The sequence below is a fragment of the Abramis brama genome, assembly GCF_963993115.1.
Source record: "Abramis brama genome assembly, chromosome: 2".
NCBI classification, from domain to species: domain Eukaryota; kingdom Metazoa; phylum Chordata; class Actinopteri; order Cypriniformes; family Leuciscidae; genus Abramis; species Abramis brama.
In genome coordinates this window covers 25478390-25491492 of record NC_139964.1, presented here as the reverse complement: position 1 = coordinate 25491492, position 13103 = coordinate 25478390, and the positions used below count along the sequence as shown (strand labels likewise).

The 13103-nt window shown below is 38.3% G+C and overlaps 1 protein-coding gene across 1 annotated transcript; it reads left to right on the top strand.

Annotated features, from left to right (window-relative positions):
• Positions 1–219: 219 nt before the first annotated feature.
• LOC311077900 (B-cell receptor CD22) lies at positions 220–11466 on the top strand. Its single transcript, XM_084106548.1, has 10 exons — positions 220–300; positions 619–673; positions 5442–5771; positions 9031–9291; positions 9672–9926; positions 10011–10274; positions 10384–10474; positions 10555–10612; positions 10700–10771; positions 10848–11466. Exons 1-10 carry the CDS (start codon positions 298–300, stop codon positions 10917–10919), a joined length of 1461 nt encoding a protein of 486 aa, XP_083962674.1. The 5' UTR covers positions 220–297; the 3' UTR covers positions 10920–11466.
• The last annotated feature ends 1637 nt before the right edge of the window (positions 11467–13103 follow it).

The window sequence follows — 13103 nt, the reverse complement described above, 5'->3', positions numbered from 1 at the left end:
TTGAGGCATCATTCATGTCCTTGTTAAAAACACTGTGGGACAATTTATGCATCATAAGCATGAGCAATACTAAGGCATCTTCAGAGCTACAGTATTTTCAGTAGTTATGACACCATTTACTAGCAGTGCAGTCAGCAGTTTTTTTTATTTATAACAACTCGAGTTCTCATGGTTTTAAGGGGAAGAGGGCAAGGCTACATTATTTCTGGTCTTTGGCCAGTTTCTCTTACGAAAGCGTTTGACTTCACTTTCTGCCGGCTGTTTTGATCGTCCCCATCATTGAAAGACTTCAGCATTATGGTATTATATTTCACTTCAAAATCTTTTGTTTAAATGCCTGAGATGGTTTTCTTGACAGTTATCTTAACCCGCTGAAGTTACTCTGCTTATTGCACTGCACTGTTTTAGCACGAGACGTACAGTAAGGAGCAGGTCATGCAATGGCTGAGTGCTTTAAATAAAGGCTTTCTGATAAATGTTAAGGAATAATGACAGAATTGAATACATATTAGTTTATATGGGTGATGTTGCTACTTCTGTCAATTTTCAGAGTGTGTAAAGACAGATCAGATATCTTAAAGATGTCATGGAGGTCCTGCTAAATCTCATATCTTGCAGGTGTGTCCAGCTGTACTGCTTCACTGCTTCATCTGGATCTCTCTGATGGCAACAGGTAACACAATATCTATAATATTGCTTAAAGTAACTTCTCTTTCAGCATCCTGGGTCACTTGAGCAAAAAGTCACAGCTTGCAGCTTTCTGTGATTGCAATAATGAATTAGTCTCCATTAAAGCAACACTAAGGAACATTTTTTACCTTAAAATGTTTCCAAAATCGTATCAGTGGTTCATCAAGTCGTAACAGGGTGAACGGCACTTCTGGATTTGCTTTGCAGCCCTATATCTGCTTTAACCACACTATGCAAGTTTGCCAAACCGGGTCGCGTTTCTGTAGTTCGAATGAGACATAAGAAAACTACAAATTTGACTTGCTTTACGTCAAGCGTTACAATAGTCATTATTTAGTTTTTCTTCGTTTCTGATGTCGCAATACATCATACTTTCATAAAATCATGCAACATACTCTACCTTGTCTGTGGACATCGTTCATTGCAAAGCCGGTGCTGGATAAACAGCGAGCGTGCGTGTGACGGTAGGCTGCGGGCGGCAAAATTATTTACGACAGCGGTAATGGACAATTCCGCTTCCAACCTGTAGGGCGACCGAAGAGGAAAAGTTCATTAGTGTTGCTTTAAAGCAGGGGGGCAATCCAGGACCCGAAAAGCGTACCACCCCCGGCGGCCGCCATTGGCTAACAAGCCATCACCTGCTGTAAGCATCCCATTGACTCCCATTCATTTTGGCGTCACTTTGACAGCGAATAACTTTACATCTGAGGCGTTTAAAAAGTCACTATTTGTCCATTGTTTATTTCTAAAGAAACACGACAATGTATAAAAGGCTCCATTACCTTGTATCTTATGTTATGGCCCCGTAGAAGCAGTTTTTGTAAAAATAGGCTAACGGTTGCGTCATAACCACGCGACTCTCTGGAAACTACTGTATAGACAGGAGAAGAAGCTCGCAGTCAATCAGGGGGACGTGGAGGCATAAAGTCCGATAAAGTCAAGGGAGAAGCCCATAGAGAGTCATAAAGTTGCTCCTGCTCCTAGCTCATGGACAGCTCCTACTCACACTCTCCGTCACTGCAAGATTCGGAAGGGAATGATTCAGATTTCGCTTGGCACAGCTACTAGAAGACTTACAACTGTCAGGCAGGCTGCTCACGTCACATCCACGTCGTCAAGCTCAGTTTGAGTCTGCGCAGTACGCTCAGCCATCAGGAAGTGAGTGCTTCTAATTTGCTTCACTTTTCTCCGTTGCAGTCTATGGGGTCCCTGTGTCCATTTCTTATACTGTCTATGCTTTAAAGAGGCATTCACACTGACAGCAATCTACAGTGACAAAGAAACTGGAAGTTTTATGAGAGTTCGCATTTTGAAGTGACATGAGCATTCATTATACTTCTTTTATAACATAAGAAACCAAATAGTGTCATCTATGAACATTTTTAAAGGGTTAGTTCACCCCAACAATTAAAATTCTGTCATTAATTACTCATGTTGTCCAAACCTGTAAGACATTAATTTATCTTCAGAAGACAGATTAACATATTTTTGATGAAATCCGAGAGCTTTCTGAAACCCCCATATACACTCTAAAAAGAGGTGTTAAAAATGACACATGTTGTGTCAGTTTTAACACATGTAGTGAGTGTGCTCAGGGACAACACATGTTGTGTCAAATTTAACACAATAAATGTGTAAGTAATTTTAACACACAAATTGTGTCATTTTAAAAAATAAAGCGAAAGGGCCAGATGCAAAAATATTAACCGTTTAATCAATAGTCGAGAACAGAATGCATGTGCACACAAAGTACAACACAATGTTTCAAGCTCAATGATTGGACAGACTCACTGTACTGGACATTATTCAGTTATTCACGCTTCAACCCCTAACTGATAATGCTGCTTTTGACAAAAGTTCATGAAGAGATAACAGTTAACAGAGTTTGCACTTTGAATTTAATTGAAATGTAGCAACTGACAAAATATTGTATATAAATAACTTGTATTTACACTGGCCTGTTAGTTTGAGAACATAGCAAACACTGCATACCATTCACAGTGATGGTGAGTGTCGGCACTCAAAATGATGAGTTGAAAACAACACAACCTGTAAAAAGAGATGTTAAAAATGACACATGTTGTGTCAAATTTAACACACAACCTGTGTCGATTCTTAACACATCTCTGTGTTTATAAGGACTACACATTTTGTATTACCTTTAACACAACTAATGTGTTATTCCTCTTACACAGAAGTGTGTTGAAACCTTTTACACACTAATGTGTTATAGTTACTCAACTTGTGTCAGATATGTGTCACATGTGACTGTAGTCGGTGTGTATTTGCCAGAGTTACTTCCTGTGTTTTTACAACTGAGTGTTTGGACGAACACTGAAACATATTGTTAACTTGTGTTTATGGAGTCCAGTGACATTTAATAAAGAGTTTGTTTGAACATTTTATTAGCTGGATGTTTTAGACATCATGAATCTACATAGACAAGCTCTTATTGAGAATTAACAGAGGTTTAGATGTTGATGTTTCATTGAATGTGTTATCTGAAGTCACCAGAATCGTGATTAATGGCTCCTTTATTTGAGCTCTTGACCCTTTACTCTTAGTTTTCCTCTTGCTGCTTTAATTGTATTTTAATAAAATACATTTGTTATGGCGAGTGAAAATATGATCAGACGTTTCTTGATGATGTCATAATCAGCAAGTGCTGATCTAATCAAGTTTATGAGTATATGGATGGTGAGCATTTAGTTTATTTATGTGCTGTTACTTATAATGATCTTGTGACACTACATCATGCTGTCCAGCAGAGCAGAATAATAAAATAAATGTTTTCTGAAAATTTTAATCTGCAGCAGAAATTAGTCAAACACAGACCTCAAGAATCAGCGCATGAATCTCAACAATGGTGACAAACTAAATGCTTCATGCCACAATGCATGCTGGGAGTCATGGATGAGATTTGCACTATGGTGGCACCCAGCATGCATTGCGGCATGAAGCATTTCGTTTGTCACCATTGTTGAGATTCATGTGCTGATTCTTGATATCTGTTTGATACCTTAGACTGTAAGATTCTATAGGAACTGTGTATTTAAAAATTAATTTTAAGCTAATTGCATTATGCTAATCTTTTATTACACTCATCTTTCAAATATTAAACTTTTTCTGAGCTTCTGCTGAACAATCTTACATGTTCATGATGATAATATTATCATCTGAGCATATTTTTCTCATGATTTTTTCTGCTGTTTCTAATGCACAGATTAAATACACATTTACAACAATCAGAGAAAACTAATGTTAAAGAGTCAAGGGTCAAGAGCCCAAATAAAGCTGACACTAATCATAATTCTGGTGACTTTAAATGAAACATTCAATGAATCGTCAACACCAAAACCTGTTAATTCTCAATAAGAGCTTCTGTAGAGTCTGACAGAAATAAAGTTAATCTGGTTATTAATAACAAGTGAAAGCAGCATTTGAAAAAGACATTGAAAAAGAGGCATGGTGTGATTGGCTGAAAAAAAACACCCTTTAAGTTTTCATGAATTAAGATTTAATTTATTTATTTGAATATATTGCTTTATTTATTTTAGAGCATTTTATGGGATACCATATAAAATATACCTATAATTTTTTTTTCATAAAAACAAACTCTCCTCCACCCAGTGCTATTCTATCCAGAGTTACATTTTAACACACATTGTGTGTTAAAAATATACACAACGTGTCAAAATGCCATCAACACATCTTGTGTGTTGTTTTTTAACACATCTCTTTTTAGAGTGTAGACAGCAACGCAACGACCACTTTCAAGGCCAAGAAAAGAGTAAAGACATCGTTAAAATAGTCCATGTGACTATGGTTCAACCTTAATGTTATAAAGCAACGAGAATACTTTTTGTGCACAAAATAACAACTTTATTCAACAATTTCTTCTCTTGGTTCACATTGTAAACAGTGCAATGCTTCATGGTTCTTCGTCAGAACGGTGGCTCATTATTGGCCAGCTCCTGCATCAGCATCACACACATGTGTCGTCGTGCTCACGTGAACAGCATCGGCCAATGCAGAGCTGGCGTTCTGACGTATGGTTCGAACTTCGAATGCGTTTTGACTTCCTGGAAGTGGACAAGCTCAAAACGCTTTAGACCCCGTTTACACCTGTATTTAGTGTCGTCCACTTGTGATCAGATCGACCAAAACGCATCTTATTACCAGGTGTAAACAGATGAACGTGATTTCACCAAGTACCACATGTTCAACACATGTTCACATGAACAACTTTCCAATCAACCAATCAGATTCGAGGGACACGTTTAAAGTTTATGTCAAGTTTAGGCTTAGAACCAGGGTGAGGTGCTTCACCATCAGTGTTATATACTCACCTATCATTTCCCTCTGATTTTAGGGAAAAGTTATGGGTAGGGTTAGGTTTAGGGGTAGGGATAGGGTAAGGACTACATTTTGGACTTCAAAATATGTTGATCCAGGAACATGTCTTACTTGGCAAAATCACAGTGACCGTGTAAACATGGCTAAAACATTAATTTTTTGTAATTTTTTAATAGTGGAAAAAGGCCCTTCAGATAAAAATGTTCTTCAAACTATGAAAAAACTGTTTCTTTTAAGAACTCTTCACTGAAAAGTTCATTTAATTGCTGTAAAACTAATAATAATACAAATTTTGGAACTTTTATTTTCAATAGTTCACGGTGGTCAGTGTATACACTTTATATGCAACTGAAATGCAAATCAGCATTTCAAGCATGCATTTGTTTGTATTCCAGGTGTGCAGGATGACGTTACTCATATTATCGGCAGTATGTGTGTTGTTCAGCAGTCGACGGTGCTCATACCCTGCAAATACATTCATCCTCAACATGAGCAGGTGAGCTCAGTGGAATGGCTCCATGAGAAATCACCGGAGGAGGAGGTCAGAGTTTCTCAGGACCCTGCGTTTGAAGGCCGCGTGGAGTTTGTGCAGTCTGACGCGAGGAACTGCTCGCTGATCCTGAGGGACGTGAGAAAGAGTGACGCAGGTATCTTCCGTCTTGTGCACAACACCTCTTCCGGCCAAATCAGGATGAACGCACAGGGAATCCGTCTCGACGTAACAGGTGAGTTGGATAATAGGTGTGAGAACTTAATTTTACTTAGAATTAAATTTAGAAAGTATGGTAGGCAATTTAAAAGTAGACCAATTCCGTGGGAAAACCGATTGAAAATTTGGCCAGAGAGGAGCATAAATGAATGTCACATCAGTTATTCACCTATCATTTTCCTCTGATTTTAGGGATGGTTAGGTTTAGGGGTAGGGTGTAACGGTTGGTTGATATAACCAAGCACCAACGAAGGATAATGAACTCTAGTATTATTTAATAGTAAATTCAGAGAACAACAAAGAATAAACACAACCAAACACTATCTCAAAGGAGGACTGGCCTTAAATGAACAGAGACAAACAAGATAATTAATAAACACAGGGGGAGACAAATTAAAGGCAGGGTAGGCAGGATTATTCTAAAAAACTTTTTACCAAGTTTGTTTAAACTGTCTTTATATACCAATACATAATTAAAATGTAAGTACTCTGAAAAAGAGAGTATAAAAATCGAGTGTCTGTAGTCCTATCAGGGCTGCAATAAACAGAGCTACTTATTTCCATTCGGAACGAATGAAATGATTGGCTGGGCGACTGTCACTCTCCCTCGCTACCATGGCTACCACCCCTGCTGCTACAGGAGCTGCCCACATGCGCGCACCAGTTTGACTCGAGGAGGGGAAGAGGCACGGAGAGAGGCACGGAAGCTAGGAAGAATCACAATTATGGCAGAGAAAGAGCAGTCAAAATTCCCAGTACCTGCATATACAGTCAGCGAAGGCAAACAAGGCAAAAAAAGGAACTAAGGTAGAAAGGTACTTGTCTCTGGAGTGTAGTCCTCATCAGAGCCAACAGTGCTTTCATCGTGGAAGCTCTTACATGCAAAACACCGTATATGTTATGAATCTTACACGAAATTCACCTTCATCACAGTGTAACTGATGGTAATTGGGAAAACGTGTATCAATGCAACCTGTTTTTAGCTTTGCCTTATGTCACTAGCTCGTTACCGAATCAAACTCAATATATTTTAAACTTTACCAGTATCGATATGCTAGCTTGATAGTGAGTACTAACAGCCATGTTAGTTGTTTATATTAATGATAAAGTTAGGTATTTTATTACATGTGATTCTGACATGATGTCACTACATGCACTGCGCTCCTCTCCGCTCGGCGCTGGCAAGCGCGTCCTCCTCCAGCTGAGCGGTCGGCATCGCGTGTTCATGTGTTTTGGGGGCGTGGCTTTGGAAGGAGCCCTGTGTTTATTGCAGCCCTGAGAGGACTACAGACACTCGACTTTTTACTCTCTTTTCCAGAGTACTTACATTTTAATTATGTATTGGTATATAAAGACAGATTGGTATTAAACAAATTTGGGAAAAAGTTTTTAGAAAAATCCTGCCTACCCTGCCTTTAACTAATCAAAACTAGGTCACAGAGGGCAGAAATGAAAACACAGGAAAGGCCAGACATGTTACATAGGGATAGGGTTGGGACAAAATGTTTGGACAGGAATGTTATTCCAGTATCAGCAAAATATGTTGATCCAGGAAAATGTCTTGGCAAAATCATTGTGACCTTGTAAAATGATTCACTGGTTTGAAACCCCACGTGCTGGTGACCCCAGCGGGCACCTTGATATCAATTTGACGTCAAAAGTTAGTCGAGACTTGATCAACATGCTGCATATCATTTTAATCATTATCAGTCTGGGAGGCAAAGTCTTGCATTGGTTATTAGGTGAAAAGAGAAAGTTAATACCCACACTGAAATTGGTTTAATGTACAGTATATGCAGGTCAATATGTTTGACATTCAGTCAAATCTCATGGTTTAGACGTCAGTTTGATAGGATATCACGGACACTGACATCAATGTGTTTGATTGACAGCCTATTTATTACATATGAATTCTTTGTCAGCCTTACATAGCATTTTTTTCTTAACGGAGGCATTGAAACTCATCCATTTGGCACATCTCCTTTTGAACTGTGTGTAGCCGTTGTGTGTGTGCCCAACTGTAAAATCACTGTGGGTGGACTTTAGCTTAATAAAAACGAACAATTTCGGACTGGTTTCTAATTTTATTTACATACCCACGCTTGCATGGAAGCAGTGGAGTGAGTATTACATTTATGATTTGTTGATTAACTACATTGAACTGTAATTCAATACAGCATTTTTGCCCACATAAAGTATTGTATATTATTCATATTTTTTATTTATAGTGAAACCATTATTATTATACATTGTAGTAGACCTAAAGATCAAAAGGTCCCTGTTCAATCCCCGGTGGCAGAGAATCGCTGAGCAATATATGGTGGTCGACTCAAGAAGTTTAGATTTTTTCAGCATTTTATTATTTTTGTGTCGTTATTTTGGTCGAGAATAGGACATCGGTGTGTGGATGTCAAATGGATGTCAAGTTTTTAACGTCGATTTGATTTGCATATTTGTCAAGTTTTTTGACGTCAATGTTGGATGTCAATTTTATGTCTTTTCAACATCAATTGCCCGCTGGGACGCCTGCTGGTCAGAATGGTGTAAATGCAGCACTCTCAGCTCAAACATAAACAAATCTATTCAATGCAACCAACAAATCATCTTATACCATTAAATATTAAGTGTATAATGTGTTATTTTTTTAAATGCAGGGCTTGTTTCGTTTGTTTTAATCAGATCAATAAGAGACTATCAACTACAACTTTTTCCTTTTTATTATGCAAATGTATCATTTGAAATGTCTACAAATGTATAAAAATGATCACTGATCATAGACACTGGTTCATAGAGATCATCGTCTCCTAGCGGCAAACCATTGAAATTTCAAAACAGTTATGTCAAAGCCTTGTTTACTGAAATCACATGACTTTGGCAGTTTTGATACACGCTCCGAATCACTGATTCAAAACAAACGATTCGCAATAGGTTTCAAAGCTTCATAAAGCAGTGGTTTGAAAGAGCCCATCACTATGTTTCACTCGGATATAGTCCCAGGGAAGAAAAGAAGATCACGTCTTCTGTTACATGACAACTTTAAGAAGGCTCAGAAATAGATCTTTACATTTACATGCCTTTGTGAGATGCTTATATCCAAAGTATGTTAAATTTACATTGAAACACTTGCAGTGTATTCAAAGTATGTTCTTTGGGAATCAAACACATGAATGTGGTGTTTAGTGCCATGCTTCACCAGTAAAGACTGTCATATTCATGTCGACTCTCTGCTGTATTTACACACTAAGCACATAAGGAGATTCTTCTTTCTGGTCCAGATGCGGAGGTGGAGGTACAGACCGAGTCTGACAATGTGACAGAGGGAGATTGGATTTTGTTTGTCTGCGGTTCATGCATCCCCTCCGTGACTGCAACCTACATCTGGAGGAAAGATGGGCGTCTGCACAGTCGTCATCATGGGGAAAACTTGCTTTATCTGGAGTCTGTCGGGCTGGAGGACAGAGGCCGATATTTATGCACCATAAGCGGCCATGAGGGACTCAACTCCACATCTGTTGACATCACTGTAAGACCCGTATGTAAGTGAGCTGAGAGCTTTTATAACTTTATTTTGAAACACCTCACATGTTCCTCAGAAAATGTAGAAATGTCTTTAGAATGAAATGTCTATGAAAGTTGTGAGAAGTGTAGTAGTGGCTCAGGAAACAATATTATGTAAAAACATGTTGAACTACATCCCAAACTCTTGAGTTTACAGCTAAGTGTGGTGAAAGAAATTCTTGATATTCTTTAGTGCACAGTTTATCCAAGCTGTCTTATTGGTCATCAAGTATCATCAGTCCCTTTCACTGTTGCAATTTTAAATAATGCTTGCAAAGTATAATGTCATTTAACCCTGAACATAATTGAATTGAGTTGAAATTTGCTGCATGTTTTCACACTCGTTTGTCTCTTTCAGCTCCACCAAAGAATGTCTCAGTGACCGTCAGTCCGTCTGGTGTAATAGTGGAGGGAGATTCAGTGACTCTGAACTGCAGCAGTGACTCAAACCCTCCTGCAGAAATCAGCTGGATTAAAGGAGGAATGATTCTGCAATCTGGCGACACATACAGCATCCCTAATATTAAATCTGAGGCCAGTGGAAACTATTATTGCTCTGCTAGAAATAAACATGGATCTCTGAACTCCTCTGCTGTGACTGTGAATGTCATGTGTAAGTCTGCCTTGATTTTAGATCAGTTCTGGATGATTATTTGCTCAATTACTGCATGTCATTTGACACTTTTTGTCTTTTCAGATCCTCCGAAGAGCGTCTCAGTGTCGGTCGGTCCGTCTGGTGTAATAGTGGAGGGAGATTCAGTGACTCTGAACTGCATCAGTGACTCAAACCCTCCTGCTCTGAACTTCAGCTGGTTTAAGGAGAATGAAACCTCAGCTGTTGGATCTGGACAGAGTTTCAGCATCTCCAGCTTTAACTCCAGTTTCAGTGGACGCTTCTACTGTGAGGCTCAGAATAAACATGGATCTCAGAGATCAGCGTCTGTTTCACTCACTGTTAAAGGTGAGAATCATCTGTGTTGGTCTCAGTTTTGGAGGTCATTGTCTGTATGTAGTGAGGTAAAGCACTGGTCTCAGAAGAGTTTCTCTTTCTCTCGTCTGCACGGCTGAAGAAAGCAGCTGGTCTTCAGTCACAGTGGGAATCACTGCATCTGTTGTCGTGACTGTGATACTGATTCTTGTCCTCTGGCTGTTCATCAGAAGGTGAGAGAGACTCTGTGTCTGTAGCGTCATAAAGATTCAGAGTCAGTTTGTGTTCATGTTCATTTCTTCTTCTCTCACAGGAAACGAGTGACTCCATCAGAAGAGCGAAACCACAGAGGATCACGACACCATAAAACAGTGAGACAATCTTCTCCTGCTTCTTCTCATGTGTGTCCTGTCAGTTATGAAGGGAGAATTGATTCTCTCATCATTGTGTGTCGTCAGGTCGAGTCTCCTGAGGACGCCTACATGACCCTTGACCCCAAGTCCAGATGTTCTGAGTACGACACACTGGATGTGAGTTATTCTGCTGTTGTTGTGAAGGTGTTACAGGAGATCTTATTTGTGATGCATATGTTCACTTCTTCTCTAGAATATGAAGAGATCCTGTGACACAAGTGACCCTGAAGATCAGGACCCCATTTATCATAATGCTGGCAATTGAATATTATACTAATATTAAAATGAGAGAACATCTCAACAGTCAAATGCATCAATCTTGTGCATGTTCACATTTAAAAACAAAATGCAGCATTGCATATAAACAAGACTTTATGTTTGTGAATGGTATCTACGTTCTGACCAAATGATTCAATATTGTAGCGTACAGAGAAAATGATAGACTCACTTAATGGTTTTAATGCCCCTTTATTAACATGAGCAACTGTGTGGCCGATGCTCTTGCCTCACACAGACCCGCGAACTTCAAACGTCTGGAACGTTTTACCCCAGATCCAGCCTACACATTACTCTGCAGGCTTGTTCTACAGAAGAACATCCCACGCCTTAAAGCCTCACACAAACAGAACTCATAACACACAAAAAGAATATACATGCACCTAGAACACACCGAATACAGAACATAAAACACTCTTTAGACCTGCTACACTTCTCCCCATTCACAAAGTACACCCACACCAGCTCTGCCGCTGCACTGTAAAAAATGATTTTATGTCAAAGTAAATAAAACAGGAAAAATCATGTATCTTTTGCTAAGAATCATTTTGTAAAAAAAAAACTTTAGTATATTAAGTAAATCCTAATTATATACTAATTGTTTACTTCACTGAAAAAAATGTGGAGTGACATTTACTTAAAAAAAGCTAGGCAACTTTTTCCACACAGAAAGTGCTTTAATCTTTACTCGGGCTATTTCAATTAGTAATTAATTGTAAAAGTAATTAAATTGAACAAATTATAATTGAGTAATAATTAATCAAATTAATTCCTTAAAAGTTAACCATTTAAAATTAGTAAAATTTACAAAATATCTTTTATTGCCAACATTGAAGACACCTGGTGTTAACAAGCAGAATCACTGAAGGAGAAAACCATAATTAAAGTCACCATTGTGGAGATCAGTGTGTGTTTTAGTTGGGCTCGACCCTTAAATTATTAACTTTAAGTTTTGTTTGGCTGCTGTACATGAGTTATAACAGCCAGATGAACAAAGAGAAAAGGTGATCTGATAGTGTTGGTTGTGTTTTAACATAATCATTATTTCACAATCATTTGACCTGAATCACTGAACTCATATAGAGTCCAATTTTTGAGTTAGGTTAACTTTATTAATTATAGCAGTATAATATTTTTAGCCTGTTCAATGCAATCCAAATGATCAAATCAATAATAAAAAAAAAATTATATATATATATATATACACTTTTTTTTTAGGCACACACACACACATCAAGATTTTGCGTATGAATCTCAGCAATGGTGACAAACAGATCACCTCTGATCATAAGCTCATTATTTATTCATGCAGCAATGCATGATGGGAGCCATGAATGAGTTTTGATTGGTGGCACCCAGAATGCACTGCAACATGCTTTATAAATGTCACCATTGTTGAGATTCACAGGCTGATTATTGATGTCTGTGTGTCTCTTTTTTGTAAAAGAGAAGCTTTTTGGAAATTATTTTTGTTTACATTGTAAAAGTTAAAAATATTCTGCCGTACAAGGACAGTGCTGCTATAATTAATATAACTAAATTGGACTCTATATGAGTTCAGTGATTCAGGTCTAATGATTGTGAAATAATGATTATGTTAAAACACAACCAACACCATCAGATCACCTTTTCTCTTTGTTCATCTGGCTGTTATAACTCAGGTACAGTAGCCAAACAAAACTTAAAGTTAATAATTTAAGGGTCAAGAGCCCAACTAAAACACACACTGATCTCCACAATGGTGACTTTAATTATGGTTTTCTCCTTCAGTGATTCTGCTTGTTAACACCAGGGGCCTCATTTATAAAACTTTGCGTAGGATTTGCGTCAGAAGTGGCGTACGGATGAAACATAGGACGTGCGTACGCACAGAAATATTCGGATTTATAAAACGCAGTCCTACGCAGTTTTCCCTTAATAAATCACAATCAATTCTAAATGTAGCGCAGCTTTTGCGGCTTCATGTCACGCCCATAGTTGCCCATAAATAGACCGTGAAACGCCCACAAGTTAATATTCATCGATTGCGAAATCATGGCAAACACAGAGGAAAACCAAGAAACGTAACTTCACTCACGCGCAAGCGTGAAGCGCATGATCAGCCATTGTGCGTCATTACGCATTGTGATGGCATCATGGCATTTTATTACCATCCATTTGATTGCATCTGACA

Excerpts from the sequence above, each read along its gene's own strand:
- LOC311077900 (XM_084106548.1), top strand. Across the intron at positions 674-5,441 it reads GATCTCTCTGATGGCAACAG|GTGTGCAGGATGACGTTACT; the intron begins GTAACACAATAT and ends TTTGTATTCCAG. Across the intron at positions 10,772-10,847 it reads CTGAGTACGACACACTGGAT|AATATGAAGAGATCCTGTGA; the intron begins GTGAGTTATTCT and ends CTTCTTCTCTAG.